Source organism: Helianthus annuus, chromosome 3 (assembly GCF_002127325.2).
Source record: "Helianthus annuus cultivar XRQ/B chromosome 3, HanXRQr2.0-SUNRISE, whole genome shotgun sequence".
In the NCBI taxonomy this organism is placed as follows: domain Eukaryota; kingdom Viridiplantae; phylum Streptophyta; class Magnoliopsida; order Asterales; family Asteraceae; genus Helianthus; species Helianthus annuus.
In genome coordinates, this window is record NC_035435.2 from 166,593,522 (window position 1) to 166,615,047 (window position 21,526).

At 38.5% G+C, this 21,526-nt stretch overlaps 1 protein-coding gene across 1 annotated transcript; it reads left to right on the plus strand.

The window, feature by feature from the left end:
- The first annotated feature begins 3,100 nt into the window (after positions 1 to 3,100).
- Positions 3,101 to 7,344, plus strand: LOC110930549 (probable sodium/metabolite cotransporter BASS6, chloroplastic). The gene is made up of 9 exons (XM_022173863.2): positions 3,101 to 3,265; positions 3,348 to 3,398; positions 3,492 to 3,592; positions 4,555 to 4,682; positions 4,770 to 4,963; positions 5,475 to 5,727; positions 6,111 to 6,364; positions 6,475 to 6,557; positions 7,120 to 7,344. Exons 1-9 carry the CDS (start codon positions 3,181 to 3,183, stop codon positions 7,180 to 7,182), a joined length of 1,212 nt encoding a protein of 403 aa, XP_022029555.1. The 5' UTR covers positions 3,101 to 3,180; the 3' UTR covers positions 7,183 to 7,344.
- Positions 7,345 to 21,526: the final 14,182 nt, after the last annotated feature.

Consider the following 21,526-nt stretch of genomic DNA (forward strand, 5'->3'; position numbering starts at 1 on the left):
TTTTCTTCATTTTACAAAAAAAAAAAAAAAAAAAATAGAGGTATTTTCTACTGGTTTTTCCATTTTAAATTGTTCAGATAATTTCATATTTAACTTCATAAATTAAAAAGAAAATCATTTTCAAATTGGGCATGTAATTTTAATAATTGTAGTTTACAAGTAAAACCAAAGTTATGTTCAAGCAGGCCTAGTTGCAAGACATATATGACCCGAAAAGTAATAAATAGTGTATAGATTCTGACCATTATTATTTTGATATTAGATAAAAAAAATGTGTATAAAACTATTATTCTATTAACCTCAAAAGTAAAAAAAAAAAAAAAAAAAGGAATTCTCCATTATCACAGGTAACATAAAAGTTTTTATTTTCTAGATGTGGCTATTTGAGTTATTATTGACTTAAAACGAATCAATTTATTGGCTTAAAATGGGTTGATTTGTTTACTTAAATTATATTATTAAAGATGTATAAAACAATGAAAGCATATCATTAAATAAAAAATAATAGAATACTATTATTTTGTATAAGATGACAAAAATTAACAAAGATTATTCTTCTACTTAAATAAATAATATAAGTTAAAATTGGATTTGACTAACATAAGTTAGTATCTTATTTGTTTAATTTTCCTTTTTAATATAATCCCACATGTACATTGGAAATAATTTTTTAACAACAAGAAATAATAGAAAAGAGTGGTAAGTAAATTGTTATAATCAACATCAATAAGTAAATTGTTATAACTCGAAATCTGAAGAAAAAAAAGTTTCTTAGTATCAACAATTAATATTAAGTATATGAGGTTAATGAAAACTGATCACAGTCATTAATATTTTATTAGTGTGACGCCTTCAGATTGATTACTACCACTAATATTTTTTTATGTGACGCTTTCAAATCGACAATTTTCTATTACTATTTGAGAGAAACTAGGTTTTGTTTGGTTTTTTTTCTATTGTTTTCATTTTAGAGTAAAATGTATAATTCGTCCATGAGTTTTGGTATTTTTTACGATTTTCTTTAAAAGTTTGTTTTTCGCATCTAAATTTAAAAGGTTTGAAATCTTGTTATTTTCATCTATCTTGTTAACTCTATCCAAATTTTAACGTTAAGTCTGGATTGTTTTCGTCCTTTTAGAAATTTTTGTGATGATTAAAGAGTTTTGGTGGGAAGAAAATTAACATGGGTGGATCTTTATTTCTAATAGTGTATTTTATTATAATAAAAAATAGTATTAAGCCCCCCTGTGTTGCACACGCGGGAGGGGGGTGGCATATTAATGTCACACCACCGTCAGCGATATCAACATCGGAAAAACTCGTATTAAAAATAAATAAAAAAAAAAATAAAACCCGAACGAAAAGTAGACAAAACAACGTTGAACCACGCACTCAAAAAGTAAAACATATAAAATAATAACTAAGTCGATCTAGACCCGCACGTTACGACGGGAACGTCAAACGGGTAAATGTAAGGATAAAAACATTGGGTCACACACGCACGCTACGATATGTTAACTCGTAAATTTTAGATCGAAACGTAATATGAAAAATTTGTAAAAGATAAAAAGTACATAAGATCAAAGTTGAAAGTGCAAAAGTGATTGAGTTAAATTGTAAAAGATGTAAAAGTATGGAGTTAAAAGTAAAAAAAAATAAAGATAAAAAAGGGAAAAAAAAATAAAAAGTAGGTACAACCCATCAAACATATGAGTACAACCCTCATGCATATAATACCTATCAAGCATGAGGTACAAGCCCACCATACACAAACAACTTACAAATTAATAATATATAAATAAATGTGTTTATCGTTATATCATAAACTAAAACGATAATAAGCTTAGCGTATACGAAAAACTGTTCTTTACGATATGTTAATCTAGTATATAGTAGACAAACGAATTTGATTCATGTATCATCTTATATCGTGTTTGTATCATCTAAATTGTCACCACATTACTCGTGTTGGGGAATCCAGTGATTGAATCCGAAACATTTGGCACGAGTAATTTGACGTATATACTTATTATATTTTTATATACGTAAAACAGTTATAATTATAAAATTTTAATCTCTTTTATTTAAAATTACAAATAATATAAAGTTGTGTAACCAAAGGGCGGTGCTCTCGCGATATCTAGATGGCTTTCTCTAGGGAGGTCGCCAGTTATAGTCTCGTTTATTATAAGATGTCATGTGCGAACCCAAGTTTTACCACAGTAGATCTTCAGCTAGTAGGTTTTCAGTGGAATTGATGACGGACGAAGCGTAAATTTATTTTTTAGCATGGGCAAAAACATAACTTTGACCTGATGGCGAAATCATAATTTTAAGGGGAAAAAACTAATGGCAAAACTGTAAATTGAAACGGGTCAAAATCGTGAATTTTAACCGGGGGTAAAATCGAAATATTTAGCCGGGAATAAAAGCGTAAATTTATTTTTAAGCGGGGGCGAAAACATAAATTTGAACTGATGGCAAAAGCGTAAATTTAAAGCAGGACAAAATCGTAATTTTGCTAAGGGCTAATACGGGTGGCGCCGGTTCGTATTGGATGGGAGGCGAGATTTTATCGATTATTCCACTGTCGTGCCTTCGGACGGATAGAGGTTGGGTTTCCGCATATTTGGGAGAGCCAAGGGACTGACGGCGGTCGACTAGTCGCCCGGTGTCACAATGTAAATTTGTATAAAACAATTAAAAAAATGAAACCTAAGTGAACACTGAACAACTCATGTTGCTCTTTTAAGCCCTTGTGTAATGGGGCGCTTTGGCCAAGCATGGCGCCCAAAAAACGCCCGGAACACCAATACTTAGGGCGGTATGAATTGAATTTGGGGGGAGAGCGCGATATTTATAGCGCGGTATGGGGAGGGTTTTAAAAGGATTGGACCAATCAGAAACAAGCAAGCTTTTTTATATTAATTAATAAAACTGAAAATTATTAAATAGGTAATGATGGGTAGGGGTTTTATGACTACGGACTCTAGTGATATAACGCCCCATAAAGCTCCCGTGTGACGTGGCACGACACGTGTCGCATAACGGCCTACAAGGGGCTTTATGACTACGGATGGCTAATATGAGAGGGGGGTGGGTTCTTCAGTGTATATACTTTGACTCTTTCGAGAACTACAAACTGACGAATCTCAGTTTCACTGATTCTGAATCTTGACGATGATCCTCAGAACCAGCAGTGTCTCTCACCTTCATTCTCATCATAATCAAACACCCACCTTTTCCCCCACAAAATGTTCTTCAGGTAACCTAACAATTTGGTCTTTTATTACACAATTCTAATCACTTTTTCTTTTTCTGAAAGTTTTAAACTTTCGAATTCGCAGAGAAGAAGAGTCTAATTGCGTACCCAATTCGACCCAACACCCTCTCTTTATGTAAGTCATTATTATTATTATTTGATTCTTGATTTTGATTCTGTTTCCTGTTACATTGAGTGATTTGATTCTTGATTTGTTAATCGGTGTTAGGTAAGGGTTCCAGATTAATAGTTCATAGGCGTGTGTCTGGAGAGGCTCCTGAATGGGTTGACCCGGATGAATCTACAGATTTTGCATCAGTTTCGCCTCAGGTATCAACTTATTACTCCCTATTGCATCATACGGTTAGCGGTCATAGTGGCGAAGATTGAGATTTCCGACCGGGGGTCGAAAACGTATATACCCAAAAAATTCTATAAAACGGGGGGTCGAAAACGTATATACCAAAAAATTTCTATACAAAAACTACATACTCTCCACTGCTGAGCGAAAAGTTGCGGGGGTCGGCCGCCCCCGCCCGCCCCCGCTATGCTGCGCCAATGAGCGCCCCAATGAGCGGTCATGTCGGTCGCTTTTGTGTCAGCGTAAATTCAGGGCTAGCAAACATGAATACGACTCGTTTAACTACTTTATACCTCATGTTTGTAACATAGTTGTATGTTTTATTAGGGATGAGCTCGGTACTGGTACCGAAAGAACCGGTACCGAAAATCCCTAAAAGTGGGTACCGGTACCGAATATACCCAGTTCGGTACGGTTCGGTACCTGTACCAATATTTGAGGGTAAAAACTGGTAAATATCGGTACCGTACCGAACCGGTACCGAAGATGCTAAAAGTCGGTACCGAAAAAGTACCCAGTTTGGTACCGGTACCGGGAACGATTTGCTCATCCCTATGTTTTATGTACTAGGACTGAGAAATGATGTAGGCTAGCCCCCTAATTTTAATATTTTCGAAAAAGTATAAAATTACGTAGTGTACTTTTTATTAAACATGTCAGGAATTGCCAGCCCTCACATCACACGGGTCATGTAATTTAATAACACCAACTCATACGGCCCGTATAAAAAGTTACGATGATATACCAGTATAACATGTTATATCACCCCTTATGACCATTTTCTCTATGTCATATAGCCGGATGGCGTGTTAATGGTGTTTCTTTAGACGGAGCCTTTGCTAATCTATCCGAGTTCAATGGTTATAACTCATAGTAAAAAGCATATAATGAATGTGTTTTTGCCGTATTATTCATGCTTGCGATATGTCAGATACTTGAAAAGAAGGCGTCTTTTCTGGATGTTTTAAAGAAAGCCAACTCGATATTGCCTCAAGTAGTTATCGCCACTACAATATTGGCTCTTGTCTATCCGCCATCTTTCACATGGTTTACTAGCAGGTTAACTAACATCCCCTTATTTTCAAGATACTCTTCGCTTAATATGAATCCACTGTATGTTTCATATGAAAAATAAAATTATTTCAGGTATTATGCCCCGGCTTTGGGCTTCTTAATGTTCGCAGTCGGGTTAAATTCAAGCGAAAAAGATTTTATCGAAGCGTTTAACAGACCTAAAGCTATTATTGCCGGTTATGTCGGCCAATTTGTTATTAAACCGTTTCTCGGTTATTTGTTTGGCACAATGGCCATGACATTGTTCGGCCTTCCAACTCCCTTAGGTAATATGAATTTTTTTTTGAGTAAACTGCCATTTTGGTCCCTGTGGTTTGGTCAATTTTGCCACTTTAGTCCAAAACTCAAACTTTTTGCATCTGGGTCCCTGTGGTTTCAGTTTTATTGCCATTTTGGTCCAAAAATGAAATCAAGTCATATTTGTCTTATAAAATCCTGTTATTTTGTCATTTTCCGCAGGGGCAAAATGATCATTTCTTTTTTATAAATAAATACCATATTTTATAAGACAAATATGACCTGATTTAACCTTGAGGAAAATGACAAAATTGCAGGATTTTATAAGACAAGTATGACCTGATTTCATTTTTGGACCAAAATGGCAATAAAGCTGAAACCACAGGGACCCAGATGCAAAAGGTTTGAGTTTTGGACTAAAGTGGCAAAAGTAACCAAACCTCAGGGACCAAAGTGGCAGTTTACTCTTTTTTTTTCTTTTATTCTTAATATTCTTGTTTTAGTATATGTATGCTTTAACTCCAAGAATGTTTGATTCAGGTGCTGGGATCATGCTAACATCTTGTGTTAGCGGGGCCCAGTTGTCAAATTACGCCACTTTTCTAACGGACCCCACGATGGCCCCACTAAGCATCGTTATGACATCAATATCTACTGCTACTGCGGTTTTCGTGACCCCACTATTGTCTCTATTGCTCATCGGAAAGAGGCTGCCTGTTGACGTAAAAGGAATGGTTTCCAATATTTTGCAGATTGTTGTTTCGCCTGTTGCCGCTGGCTTGCTTCTTAATCGGTAAGTATGTACTTGACAAGTAACAAGTTTGACTTTAAAAGTCAAGCTCAGCTTTTTTTTAATTTTGTGTAAATTACGTTTTTGGCCCCTGTGGTTATATCACTTTTACTATATTAGCCCAAAATAAGAATTTTTAACATATCTGCCCCCATGGTCTCCATAACTAACCATTTTGGCCCCTATGGTCTCTATAACTAACCATTTTGGCCCCCATGATCTCTAGACTTAGGGGCCAAAATAGTTAGTTATAGAGACCATGGGGGCAGATATGTTAAAAATTCTTATTTTGGGCTAATATAGTAAAAGTGATATAACCACAGGGGCCAAAAACGTAATTTACTCTTTAATTTTTCTCTTACGGGTGTTTTTTTTTGTATATACAGATTTTTGCCAAGAATATCAGGTGCTATCAAACCCTTTTTGCCGCCATTATCAGTTTTAGTGACTTCTCTATGTGTCGGGGCTCCTCTTGCAATTAACATAAATTCGGTTTTATCGCCTTTCGGGCTATCAGTTTTGTTGCTTGTTACCTCATTTCATTTATCAGCGTTTATACTTGGATATGCATTTACTGGCGTTGCTTTTCGCAATGAACCAGAAGTCAAACCTCTTCAAAGAACACTTTCTTACGAAACAGGTTCACCATTTCCTCGTTGATATGTCTCTAAAATGGCCAAAACTAATATTTTCGTTACGCTATTTAAATATGTGACACTCACCCTTAAAATAAAACCTTGTTTTATATAGGTATGCAAAGTAGTTTGTTGGCCCTTGCGCTAGCGAATAAATTCTTTCAAGATCCACTCGTTGGCGTACCTCCTGCAATATCAGTAAGTTTGTTTTTCAACTGTTAACTAACTTGAAATAATATAAAGAGTAAACTGCCATTTTGGTCCCTGAGGTTTGGTCACTTTTGACACTTTAGTCCAAAACTCAAACCTTTTAAATCTAGGTCCCTGTGGTTTTAATTTTATTGCCATTTTGGTCCAAAAATCAAATCAGCTTGATATTTGGCTAATAAAATCCTGTTATTTTGTCCTTTTCCTCAGGGACAAAATGACCAAATATTAGCTGATTTTATTAATTTAATTAATATGTTATAATTAAATTATATTGACCGTTTTGCCCCTGAGGAAAAGGACGAAATAACAGGATTTTATTAGCCAAATATCAGCTGATTTCATTTTTGGACTAAAATGGCAATAAAAGTGAAACCACGGGGACCTAGATTTAAAAGGTTTGAGTTTTGGACTAAAGTGACCAAACCTCAGGGACCAAAATGGCAGTTTACTCTAATATAAATTACTTTCTTTTGTGGGACCTATCTTATTTCCTTGTACATAAAGTGACTGAGGCTCGCGTTAACTGTTTCATCTCTTGCTGTTTGTGCAGGTTGTAATCATGTCACTAATGGGGTTTTCTCTTGTGATGATTTGGGCCAAGAAGAAAGTATGAGTTTCATGAATCCAGAACCGATTAGTCGATATTTCATGTGCTCCTGTTTTCTAAACCAAGTTTATAATTTTTAAAAATTCCTTTGGGAATTTGTATAATCGAAATCTTGTATGGTATGAGAACGGGCCATTTCATAGTATCGGGGCTTGTCAAAATTAGGCATGATTAGCGCTAGTCCTTGTCGCTACCAAAATCCGCCATAGCTAGACTTGGATCCTAATAACAGTGCGAGATCAAGATTTATCCCGTTTGTGATACCATAAACCACTTTTATGGTATCAAAGCCTCGGTTCTGATAAACCCTAGCACCGTCGTTTTCTTTCATTCCCATTTTTTTTTCCGATCGGCTATGACTAAAGACGACCCACCAGAGCTTCGGCCAAACCTGCTGTCACGATTCATCCTGCATATTTGGTGACCAATATTCGTCTAAAATACGCACCTTGGACGACACCAAGGTTACGTATTCCTCATGGATCAAACTCTTCAAACTTCATGCCGTAGCCTACAAGGTCTCGCATCACATTGATGGGACTGCAGCCCCTGACTCTGCCGCCGCTGATTATGCTGCATACAAGGAACTAGATGCACTGGTCCTTCGATGGATTTACAGTACCATCTCCGAAGACTTGCTTGTTCGTGTCTTGGATACCGATGCGACCGCACGGGATGCATGGGTTAAGCCGATTACGAATTCATAATATTCAGATTGAAATAAGATAAAATCGCACCAAACCGTCAATGATGTCTCGCAAAGTCGCAATGTTAAGAATAATTTAATATGAGGACTATTTTTTGCAAGATGTTTGATAGATGGACATGTCGATTCCGAAGATAGCAATGTTGAGATTTTTCATTTAATTTATTTGTTTTTAATTCCGTTTGACGTATAATTTTGTTTTGAATTAACATCTAGAATCGTTCGACTTATGTGTCTATGCTTTCAGAGAGCTACAAAGACTCTTTATCCGTTCATACGTGCATATAGACAATTTTATGATCAAACGTGACCACACACATGATATTCTCGAACGATTTTACCTCAAATAGTCCTTGTTGGTACAGTTTGGCTTTGAATTAAAAAAAAAAGATGGATAGATATATAGCCATACGTTTATTGTTTTCTTGGTATTCGATTGTCTCAAATAAGAAAATAGATGTATTTTTCACTTTTTTTATTTGATATTTCAGGATAGAAACTTAAGACAATGTTAAGTCATAAGTGGTAATATTTGATAAGATCCTGGAAGAAGAATCCAAAATAGTTTTCTGCATGTCATGATCATGTCATTTATGGAATTTTCTCTCGGTTATAATATTTTAAGAATGAATTTCAAGTTTTGTCCTTTATCTTTAGGCCACTTTGCAAGTTTTGTCCTTTATGTTTAAATTTGACAAGTTTTGTCCTTTATGTTTAAAAATCAAGCACGTTTTGTCCTTTATGTTTGATTTTTAAGGACAAAACGTGCTTGATTTTTTAAACATAAAGGACAAAACGTGTTTGATTTTTAAACATAAAGGGTAAAACGTGCTTGATTTTTAAACATAAAGGACAAAACTCGTCAAATTTAAACATAAAGGACAAAACTTGTAAAGTGGCCTAAAGATAAAGGACAAAACTTGAAATTCACTCATATTTTAATTTAAGTTTGTATAATTGTATCGCAACTAAGCCCACTCGGTATTGGGGACGGCCTAGGCCGGCGCCGTCCCACCACACCGCCCCCTAGGCCCGTCCCCATCTTCATCGTCCTCCTGCAGCCGTTCACGCCGTGTCTCTTCTTCTCACACATACATATATATACAACACATATATGTATATGTGCTCATCCTCCACACCCTAGGTTCATCCCCTTCTGGTCCATCCTCACACTCATCCTACGTGACGGAGCATACTTTGAGTACTACCCTTCTCCATACCGAGTAGTGGAGTTAAAATTCTCACTGACAACGAAATACACTAATAGTTATGGATTAAAAAAATTTATGTAACTAATGTATTTTTTGGTGTGTGTGTATATATAGGTAACTTTTTTTAATCTAAGTACAAACATAATTCATTATCTCTGTCACTTTAGATATATTTGAATGGTTGTTTCAATCAGTAACAGATTGATTGAGTGTTTTGAGTTGTCTTCGTCCATGTACTCCTCTAATCACTTCCAACAAGCAAAGTTGCTCGGATTTATATGTTGCAGTTGGGGATTAATGATTGATTTGTGAATATTATTCTTTCCTAGGTTCGAGTCAACAATGTTGAATATAATATTTTTTTTGGTGTTTTTTAATTTTTTTTTTGAAAGATCAACAAAATTTTATTTCATATTCACCTGGACAACCAAATTATTGGCCAGATGATCTCCAAAGTTTACAATGTGATTACATCACCTTATACACCAAAACAAATCAAATCAAAATTACACCAATCACTCCATGAGATATTAACGTTTTTCACCCTGCTTTTTATCCACGTATATCCAAGTATCTTAATTTCTTCTTTCATCTTGTTCACATAAGGATGCTTTCCTTCATAAACCGCCTCGTTTCGGCTCTTCCAAATAACCCAAACGGCTGCTTGAGTCACCAGATTCACCACTTTCTTCCACCTTTGAGACCCATTGTTATTTTTATGTATTTTTGCCAAATCCTTTAGTTCTAGTGCAAAAACCTGTTTAATTCGGCACCACCGAGATACAAAATCCCAAATCTGTTCCGCGATTCTGCATGATGCGAATAAGTGCAGAGCCGATTCGATCTCTTCTCCACACATCTTGCAAACGTTGTCTTGGAACACGATATTACGTCTCGCTAGGGCCGTATACGTCGGAACCTTATCTTGGATTAACCTCCATAACAAGAAGTTTACCTTTTTAGGACACCAATTGTTCCAATCCAATTCAACCTGTAGATCCGAAAAGAGCAATTTCTGTAATCTCTCTCTTACGCTACCAATAGAAAAGCTACCCGAACTATCCAAACCCCAATTCCAACTATCCGAGCCATGCCCAATTTGAATACTTTGCAAGACATCAGACAGATTATGCAATTCTGTTAATTCCTCTGCAGAAGCCGGAGAACGAACCCAAGAGAATACTGGAACAATGCCCGAGCTACCAGTTAACAATCGATCCTTTATTAGCACGTTCTTGTGCCTTTCAAGCTGGAATAAATTTTGAAACTTCTCACACAAAGGTATATCATCCAGCCATCTTTCTTTCCAGAATGATATTTCACTTTCCATTCCTGGTCGACCACGAAACAAGGACTCCAAACATAATCCTGCTGCATTGAAGTCGTCTTTTATACTATAGATTTGCTTCCATGGACTCGTCAGAGATGATTTTACTGGAATAAAGCTCCAAACTCTATTGTTTTTATGTATCTCCCATATAACTTTCCTCCACAAACTATCTTTTTCTACCTTAAACCTCCACCACCACTTTGAGAGCATGGCTAGGTTCATTACTCTAAGGGACCCAAACCCCATACCTCCCAAGTCTTTCGGTGTCATCATGTTTCTCCATGCAACCCACTTCATTTTTTCTTTGTCATCATTTGAGCCCCATAAAAACTCTCTACGTATCTTTTCCAACTTTTTTATGATCCCCAAGGGTGCCTTATACAAAGAGAAATAGTATGTTGGTAGTGCATTGAGAACCGAACATACCAAAGTAATGCGGCCACCAAATGTAAGTGTATTAGCCTTCCAAAGTGATAATCTTTTTTTAAATATTTCCACCACCGGCTCCCAATTCTTTATGAGATTCATATTAGCTCCTACTTGTAACCCCAAATATTTAAACGGAAAAACCCCTCTTGTACACCCCATCATGTTTGCCATTAGTTGCACTTGATTATCTTCCAACCCGACACCATAAAGACTGCTCTTTTTCAGATTTACTTTCAGGCCCGAACTTAAATAAAAACATCTAAGTAGACGTTTCAAATTTATCAAGTTATTGAAACTCCACTCTCCCACAAAAATTACATCGTCGGCGTATAAGAAGTGTGATATTGGGGCTCCATTCGATAACAATCCTAGACCTTTAAAAAGTCCTATGTTACAAGCTTGTTTCATTATCCCAGTTAGTGCCTCCATTGCTAGAACAAATAGGAATGGCGATAAAGGGTCTCCCTGTCTCAGACCCCTCGAACAAGGAAATTCTTGTGTCGGGGAGCCATTTACAAGGACCGATGCTTTAACCGATGTTACTAAAGACATGACCCAGTTCCTCCACTTTTCAGGAAAGTTCATTTGACAGAGAATGGAGTTAAGGAACTCCCAGCTTATCGAATCATATGCTTTTTCAATATCAACTTTAAAGACCATTCCTTCTTTTTTATTTCTTTTCAGCCATGGAATAATCTCATTTAAAATTATTACCCCATCGAGTATGCTCCTACCTGCCAAAAATCCGGATTGTTCCTCCGATACTAACTTGTGAATCACTGCCTTCGATCTGTTTACTAGAACCTTTGAAACTACTTTGTTGATACAACCGATTAAACTAATCGGACGATATTCATGAAGGCCACCCGGGTCCATCCGTTTCGGGATCAAAGCTAAAAAAGATGACATACATCCAGTATTCAGTTGTTCAGCAGCAAAAAAGTGATGAAATAGCCTCATGAAATCCCCTTCTAGCACATTCCAAAACTTTTTTATAAATTTTAAATTTATTCCGTCTGGCCCAGGAGCCCGGTCACCATCACATTCCCAAACTGCACTTTTAATTTCCGCTAGAGTAAAGGGACATACCAGACTGTTAGCTTCTTCTTCAGTCACTTGGGATAGGAATGGGCACACCAGCACCGGTCTTGAGTTCACCGGCTCCACAAACTTCTCGGCAAAATAAGAAAAGATGTGATCTTTTACTAGCGGAGGATCCGCAACCCACACGCCATCAATATGCACGCCATGTATTCTATTATTGCTTTTGTTGGCATTCACTATACCGTGGAAATATTTCGTGTTTTCATCACCTTCTTTTGCCCATCGGATCCTTGATTTTTGTTGCATATCCATAGCTTTCAATCTATCCGCCTCTTGTATGTATGACTTACAATCCGCTCTCTCCTCCAATTCATCCTGATTCAAATTTCTTTGTTCTGCCTCAACTTCGATATTTTCCAACCTTTTCAGTTTATTAGTGTAAGAGCTATCCATTTCCGCTTTTTTGATTCCTACCCACTCCTTTGTTCTTCTCTTGACCCACTTTAGTTTAACATCTAAAGCTAAGTCAGGAAGGCCTTCGAAATGAAATGATCCCATTAAAGATAACACATGCTCCACCGCCCCAGGGATCTCGAACCATGAGTTAAAAATTCTAGACGGTATCTTACCATAATCTGTTTGAACCGTAGACAATAAAATTGGGCAATGATCAGACGCCAAATTTGATAGGGCCATACATGTTGCTAGAGGCCATTTTTCCATGAAATCCCGACTTACTAGGAACCTATCCAATTTACTCATCTTTGCACCGTTATCTGATTTGTAGGTAAACTGTCTACCCCCCATTTGGTACTCTACTAGATCCGCCTGTGAGATGAATTGGTTAAAATACTGCGCATTTATGACAACAAATTCTGAGTTCAGTCGTTCTTCCTGCCTTCTTACTTCATTAAAATCACCTAAGAAAACCCACATCCCACCGAAAGAGTTTTTTAATTGAACTAAGTCTGCCCAGAGAATACGTCTTTCACCAGGGTCATTTTGGGCATATACATTCACTACCGCTATCATGTCACCGGACATTGCCATATTCCCAAATATCGCCAAAAAGTTTCTGTTTTTTATTACCCCTGATTTAACGAATATCGAAGGATCCCATATAGTCAGTAAACCCCCTGACCTACCCATTGATTCAACCGCATCAAACTCCAAAATTGATCTACCCCAGAACCTTTTTACCAAAAAAGAAATATCACCTGGTACCTTAGTTTCTTGAATCGCAACAAAGTGAGCTCCATGAGTTGTTTTCAAGCCCCTAACCCATTCCGCCTTTTTGGAGTCTCTTACTCCCCTCAAGTTAACGGACAAATAATTCATGGTAAATTATTTTGTCCGCCTTCGTCCAGTATTACCTTCTTCACTTGACCTTCTGCTCCAGTCAATTTGAATCCCAAACTGGTCCCCAACTGTATTGTTTCCGACACCTCCTTCTCAGTTCCAGAAATACCTTCTGCTTCCTTGATTGTGACGTCTGCATCTCCCGGGTCCGGTCGATAATCCCCAAATTCTTCCGGTGGCCTAGACAGCTCAACTCCAGTTCCTTCGTCGCCCGGATTTATCTCCGAAGGAGATGAATTTTCTCCACCGGCAAGTGACCCACCAGAATATAAGTGTTCTGATGTAGACCTGTTAAGGTCAAAAGAAAACTCACCGGTTATTGGATTATGTTGAAAGCTTCTTGTTGGTGGGCCTTGCATAGATCCAATAGAAGGTGGGCTCCTATCTTCTCTACTTCTCTTCCCAAGCCCAATAATGGGAGTTGGCCCATCATTCTTCAGTTGGTCCACTAGCCCAGTACCATTTGTTTCTTGATCGTGGGACCCTAGACCGAATCCAGAGGAGCCTTTTAGATTGGGACCACTGTCAAAAATCCCAGCCGCCACTTTCTCGGGAATCTCAAAATCATTAATTACTTTATTATTGTTTGGAGAATTTTCATGCAGATCATGCAACCCTTCATTGTCCAACTTTTCGATTTCCGATGGTCGATCAACGACCGGTTCTAATGGTGGTTCCGACGGTGACCGAATTTCTACCACCGGTATCGGAGATTTTTGAATCGGAGATCTTATTTCTCCATCCTCCACCTCGTCCTCCATGTTACACCCGTCCACGCTACCTTCAACTTCAGAGTTTTCATCCGAATCATCCATAGACTCATCATCCGAATTTTCCCCCATTGCAGAATCATTCCCGTCTAAACTAGGTTTCCATGCTAATACATCCTCGGCAACCCATATAACATACCTTCGATCCTCCCAGTTAATTACTACGGTTTCTTCTATTCGTTTCCCAAGTGGAACTAGTACCAAAATAGACCCCTCCGAATTGTCAGATACAGACCAGGAAAATGTGGATTCCTTCACTATTTTACCAAACAAACCTCCAATCTGTTCGTATACCGAGTTGTCACGAAGATGGACTGGGATTCCCGAGATCCGGAGGGATACTACACGATCTGTCGGTAAATCCTCACCCTTCCAAACCTAGTTTTGGTGTTTTTTAATGATAAGAGCAATATACAACAAGTCAAGTTTATTAGATTTATAGGCTTGGTATTTGATACGAACCAATCGGTTTCGGATAGAGAGGTAATCCGTTGAGTGGATTAAAACTTAAAAGAAAATATAAGAAACAAGACTTTGAGATAACTCTCTATAATTTTCATTCATAATCCTGATGGAAGTTTGAGGCTTATAAATAGCCTTACAAATTACAATGAAACACATCTAATCTAACTTATAATAAAAGACTCCAAATAATGACACATGTCATTCTCTCCTTCAACCTCATAAATTTTATTTATATTTGTTTAATAAATTTCTTTTAATATTAATATTAATTAATAACCAATATATAGGTATAACTTATTTTTATGCCTATCTTTATCTAAAATTAATGAATAACTTCAATTTTGCAATTTAGACCATTTCTTTTTTTACTTTTAACCCAAAGTTTTTCATCTTTTACAATTTAATCCCAGTTTTTTTTATTTTCAATTTTGATCCACCAAACTTTTCATCTTTCCCAAGTTTTTCGTTTCGTTCTAAATTTTGTGAGTTAACGCACCGCAACGTGCGTGTGGGGTTCAACATTTTTTCGTATATTTTTTCCTGTTTGACTGGCCCGTCGCATCACGTCTATTTTTCTACGTTTGACAAGTTCGTCCCACACGCGGGTCCTGGATGGACTTAGTTTTTTTTCTATGTTTTACGTCAGCAACAAGCGTGCGTGATTCAAAGATTTTACGTCTGCTTTTCGCTCTGCGTTATTTTTTTCCCCGTTTTTATTTATTTTGTTTTTACGAGCTTTTTCGGTGTTGGTGGTCGCTAACAATAGTATAGTATTGCTACTACTTAACACAGTTTTATGACAACCGCTGCAACGCAGGGGCTTAATACTAGTGACAAATAAAATACTACCCACTAATCCACTATTAATCTATCCACTACTAGTTTACAAAAAAATAGGAAATACATAAACAACTACTAAAAGAAATAAAAGAAATTGCAAATTAGAGATGCATATTTGATGGGTTTCGTGGGTTAACAGAAGGCACACATCAGTATTGTCTAGTGTGTTCTAGTCATGGTGCAATTTTTGTTATCTTAGTGAGTAATAGGGTGACAATTTCTAATATGATGATTAGAAACACGACATTATAATAACTAGATTTGGTTGTCATGTCTAACTTGAGAAATAAACAATTTGTGTTTGGGTTAGTATCTGTTGATGCAACAAACACGGGACCAAGGATGGTAGCTGGACTGGTCAGGCAAAAGGGCTGAAAGGTTTGATTTTGCCTAACGCAGGTCGCGGGGTCCCTCCACGTTTGCAAAACGCGGAAGGAGGTTCACTAGTATATTTGAGTTATTTGCTTTGAAGTTCTTTCTCCAAGATTGACTCGGATCAAGAAAAGAAAGCAAATAGAATGAATGAGATGAATCTGATGAAGAGTTATTTGGAAGTGACAAGAACTCTTCAAATGACAAGAGATTAAGGAATCTCTCTGCTTTTCGGAATGTCCCTGAAGTGTTATTGAGCTGTCTTCTTATAGTGGAAGACACTTCTCGAAATGGTATGGACTATACTAGTGAGACCTGTTTGCTTATGGAGGGTTTCCCCTTTTGAGGTTCAAGGCTTTGGACCCCTGGTTAATAGGGTGTGCCTGTACAGACCTGCTCTGACTTTGTGAGTTGGTGAGCGTGAGTTGGTGAGATGAGTTGGTGGACATGACTAGTTACTGTTCCTCGATTCACTCATTATGCAGCTTTTCATCCGATGAACCTTTCAACCTTTTAAGCTCTTTGCATATTAATGGTTTTATTTGTCTTTGGGCTACCCCCGTCGTCAGCCCCCCAAGTCAGAGGTTTTTGGGGTATTAGGCTCAAAGACTTCTGACTTTTATGCATGTCTTTTAAAGGCTTCAAGGGTTCGTTGTTTGGAGGCTTGAAGGGTTTGAGGCGGTTACTTTTTTGAATTTTGAAATTTAATCGATTTGACAGTTGATTGGACAGGTGTCAGGCGGCGGATTGGCAGAGATTTTTATTTTTATCTTTAATACCCTTACTTTACTCTTATATTCATTTTTACAATTACAAAACTTCATCATTTTCCCTTCAATCATTCACAGTTTTTCCTCCCTCAGGTTAGTTTTCTTCTCCGTTTTCACTTTTACTTTTTTCGATCATGGGTGCCCTTAAGGATTTAGCGAGGTCATTTTCTCGGTTGACACAAGAGGAGGTAGACCTGTTTTGCCTTGAATATGGTATCGATAAACAGTTTAATCCGACCGCCCCTGCTTGCGATGCTCCCGTTGACAAACCGATTCCTGGTTTTATTGCTTTGTATTGTCGGCATTTTGAATGGTCTAATCTTCGTTACCCTTTTTCGTTTTTTGTTCTAAATTTGCTTGAATATTATCGAGTGTCTTTTGGGCAAGTACATCCGAAAGGAATGGCTAGGGTTTTGCACTTTGAAGTGCTGTGTCGTGCTTTAGGTTATGATCCTTCATTGTTGCTCTTTCGGAGGTTCTTCCGGTTAGCCAAAAATGGTGATTGGTTTACTTTTGAGAACACAAAGGTTGATACTTGTCTTGTTTCATCCATGGTTACAACCCTTGGATCATGGAAGAATACGTTTTTCTGGGTTTCTGAATCCATTATTCCTTTCAAAATGGTGTGGAGGCATCCGGATGCTGTTCTCAACGATCCGGAGCCTTCCGAGTCTGAATTGAATGATGCCTTTCTTTCAGCCATTCGGGGGTGCCCTTCGAGGGTTCGCCCTTTTCCCGAACATTTGTTAGTGCTTTTAGGGGTTAGTAATATTTGGGCAAAAGTTGATTGGGATCCGGTGTTGATGAGAAATGGCCTTGGTATGCATTTTTTCCCTTATACCTTTTCATCTTACTTTGTTTGTGACTTATTTTCTTTATTTGTTTTTTGGCAGTTATGTCTGCTTTGGACTTCATCAAGAGTGACGATACGTCCGATGTGGTTTTTGAAGATGCTCCGACTGTTCCGGGTGAAAATGTTGTTGTGAGGACCTCTGAGCAGAGGTTTGAGGGTTCAGGTTATGTCAGTGTTGCAAATGCGAAGGGTTTTACCAAGTCCAATGTTCCCAAGCCTTCAACTCGCCGGTTATCTCGTCGTTTACTGAAAGCTGCTCCTCAATCCCCTTCCACTGAGCCAGTGGATTTGAGTGATGATATCGAGGCTTCTGAGGATCAGGCTGAAGTGGAGGTTGAGAAGGAGAAGGAATTAGTTGTGCGTGGTAAGAAGGTTCGAGGGAAGAAGGGTGTTGCTATCCCTGTTCAAGAATCGTCGAGCAGAGACGTTGAAGGGTTGAACCCTGAGGGCACTTATGTGCCTACTTGGTTGGTTAAGAATGATGACACTTTTAAGGATGCTGCTGTTTGTGAAGATGCTCTTGGTCATCTTGCTCCTCCTTCCGTTCGTGAAGCTATTGCTGAGATGGATGATGACACTATGTTATCTCGCATGGTTTTAACTACTTGCAACCTTGCAGCCATGCTTCCCCAAGGGATTACACGCTTTCGCCAAAGGATGCGGGAGTATGAGGATTTTTCTAAAAAGAAAGACAAAATGAAATCCTCCCTTGCATCGATGAAGAAGGAAGTGGCTGGGTTTGCAGAGAAGGAGGCAGCTTGGAAGAAGGAGATTGAGGATCTGAAGAAGATGCATGCCATTGAGATGGGTGACCTGAGGAAAAGTTTTGAAGCAAATTTGTTGAAATTGAAGGCTGACCGAGAGGCCTTATCTGTCCAGCAGAAGGCTTTTTGTGAAGAAAAGGAGGGGTTGAAGGCTTCCGTTGGTCAGGTGACTGCGGATAATCAGTGGTTGATCGAGCATGGGTTTCAGCAGGTTGTGACTTATCTTTTGCACTCTAAGGAATTTAACTCTGCCCTTGGTGATGTTTACACAAAGCTGCTGAACCTGGGGAAGCATCAAGGCCTTACTGCTGGCTATAAACTTCATGAATCTGGGCAACCTTTGGAGAAATCACCCATGTTTCGCCCTGAGGCTTCTGATGTCTTCAAGGCTTCTGTTGAGCAGATGGAGAGGCTAACCTACCCCTTCATTCATGAGGTATCCTCTTGTTTTGGTAAGCCTTTGTCTGTTTTACAGGGGTTGAAGCCTGAGGGGTTAAATGAGAAGGTTTGTGCTGAGGTTTTGGGTTCTTTGTCAAAGAAGAGGTCTTACTCCGGGGACAGTGATGATACCCTTTCGAGTCTGCCTGAAACCTCGAAAGATGCTGGTTTGGAAACCTCTGCAGTTGGTGGTGAAGAAGTTGTGAAGGTGAAGAAGACAAAGAAAGCTAAAAAGTCTAAGGGTGAAGGTTCCAAGCCTTCTGATAACTGACATTTATTCGTAGCTTTCTTAGCAAACATTTTATGTTTTGTAATGTTTTAAACAATGTTTAGGTTTTGGGGACCCTTAAGGTTCCCATGGTTGGTTGGTTGGGCCTATATGGCTATTGAACATTAGTTTTATTTGCAAGTCACTAGGGCTTGCTTTAACTGTCTTATGAAGGTCTTTTATGGCCTTTCTAACTTATGACATGATGTTTGTTGTTGATGTTTTGTTGGTTCCATTTGCTTGGTTTTGTTTTGTGGGGTTTCAACCCTTCAGGCTTTTTGTACAGTTGCTGATGGGTTGAAGCCTTTAACCTTTCAAGCTCGGTACCTGTTGGTTGATCTTTGGGTAGCTTCTGATTTGGTTTGTATGTTTGGTTGATAGGCTTGTTTGTTTTTATTTTCTTGCCTTGTCTTTGTTTACTTTGTCTTTATGTTTTTTACACTTTAAAGGGTTCAGTGCTGCAGTCACTTTGCCTTAGTGTTTATCATCAAGACGTAGTATCTATCCTTTTCTTTTATTTCGTTGTGATTTGTTTGGTTTTGTAAGTCTGATTATTGGGTACATTTTTTAGACTTAAGGAACGATTGGTGTAGGCTGTTCAAACCTGTCTATGAGACACTATGGTTTTTCTTTGATAAGTCTCATGGAGTTGTATTGATTTAGGAACTCACCCCTTATATAGGTCCATTCAACCCTTGAACCTATTGAGCGATATGGCCTGGGAGCTCATCCCCTTACATGGCCCTTGCCATGGAGTTTTTTGCTAGGTTCTCAACCTGATATTAGGATAGAAAGACAATTTTGATAAAGTAACTTCATTCATTCAAGCAACATTTGCTTTTACAAAAGGTTTTTGTTTTGCCACAAACCAAACTTTCTAAACATAGAATTTTCTTAAAGTTTTTCCGTTCCAGTGCCTTGGGAGCCTTTTGCCTTCTAGATCTCCCAGCTTGTAGGATCCACCCTTGTGTGCTTCGAGGATGGTGTATGGCCCCTCCCATTTTGGGCCTAATTTTCCTTGGTTTTCCTTTTTGCTGGCCTCATTGTTTCTGAGGACTAGGTCTCCTGGCTTGAATCGTTCGTTCTTGACCTTTTTGTTGTAATATGCTTCCATCTTTTGCTTGTATTTGGCCTCTTGTATTGCTGCTTGATCCCGGGCCTCTTCTAAGAGTTGTAAGTTCAACATGGTCTCTTGTGTGTTTACCTCGGGATCCATGTTGACAATTCGTTGGGTTACAACTCCTATTTCAGCGGGGATTACGGCTTCGGATCCGAATACCAAGCTATAAGGTGTTTTTCTGTGACTTGCTTTTTCTGTTGTTCTGATTGCCCATAAAACGCTAGGCAATTCTTCCAGCCAATTACTTTCATATCTCCCCAATCTTGTCTTGATGCCTTCCACTATGCTTCTGTTGGTCCTTTCAACCTTACCGTTTGATTGCGGGTAAGCCACTGAGCTGAAGATTTGGTTGATCCTGTACTCTTTGCACCAAAGGCTGAAGGGTTTCTCAGCGAATTGTTTCCCATTATCGGTCACAATTACCCCTGGCAGCCCATAGCGGCATATGATGTTCTCCCATACAAAGTCTATGATTTGCTTTCCTGTGATTTTGGCAAGGGGTTTGACCTCTGGCCATTTGCTGAAGTAATCAATTGCTACCAACAGGAATTTTACTCCCCCTTTGCTTGGAGGGAATGGTCCAACTATGTCCATTCCCCATTTATGGAATGGCCATGCTGAAGTTATGGGGACCAAGTCATGTTTTGGACTTTTTGGTATTGGGGAGTGGATTTGGCAGGCATCGCATTTCTTCAATTGCTCGACGGTATCCCGATGCATTGAAGGCCAGAAGTATCCCAAGTTCATGAGTTTTGCAACCACCGACCTAGCTCCGAAATGAGCTCCACATATTCCTTCATGCACTTCTTTAACCAAATACTTGCTTTGTTCAGGGCCCACACACCTTAGCAATGGTGCAAGGTATCCTTTTTTATAGAGGATTTCTCCTTGCAACACATATTGTCTTGCTTTGATCTTTACCCTTTCAGCTTCTATTTGATCACTTGGTAGTTCGTTGTTTTGAAGGAATTTCTTTATGGGAGTCATCCAATTTGGATCTTCCTCGGTGACCACATCTTGTACTTCTAATTCGTCAATTGAACGAGCCTTCAACACTTCAACCAACACCTTTTTTGTGAGGTGGGCGAATGTGAGGGATGCTAACTTGCTTAAGGCGTCAGCCTTTTTGTTTTGGGATCTTGGAATCTGTTTGATGTTGCATGCCTGGAAGGTGTTCATTAACTCCTTTGATTTTTCTTTGTACCTTCTCATGTTGGGCTCCTTGGCGACATAGCTGTCATTGACTTGGCTTGATACTAGTAGCGAATCAGTGAACACTTCAAGCTTTTTGACTTTCATTTCTTTGGCTAGCCGGAGGCCAGCGATCAGTGCTTCGTATTCAGCCTCGTTATTAGTGGTCTGAAAGTTGAAACGAAGAGCATATGTGAATTCTAGCCCCTCAGGGTTGATTAGGATTACACCAGCTCCTGACCCTTCAACGCTTGAAGCCCCGTCGGTGAACAGTTTCCAGGCTTCAGGGTTGGAGGGTTCAGTGGTTGTGGTGTTTACTTCTTCAGTCTTTTGGCTTGGGACTTCTACTAGGAAGTCAGCCAAAACTTGAGCTTTGATTGCTTTTCGTGGGACATAGGTGATGTTATGTTCACCTAGTTC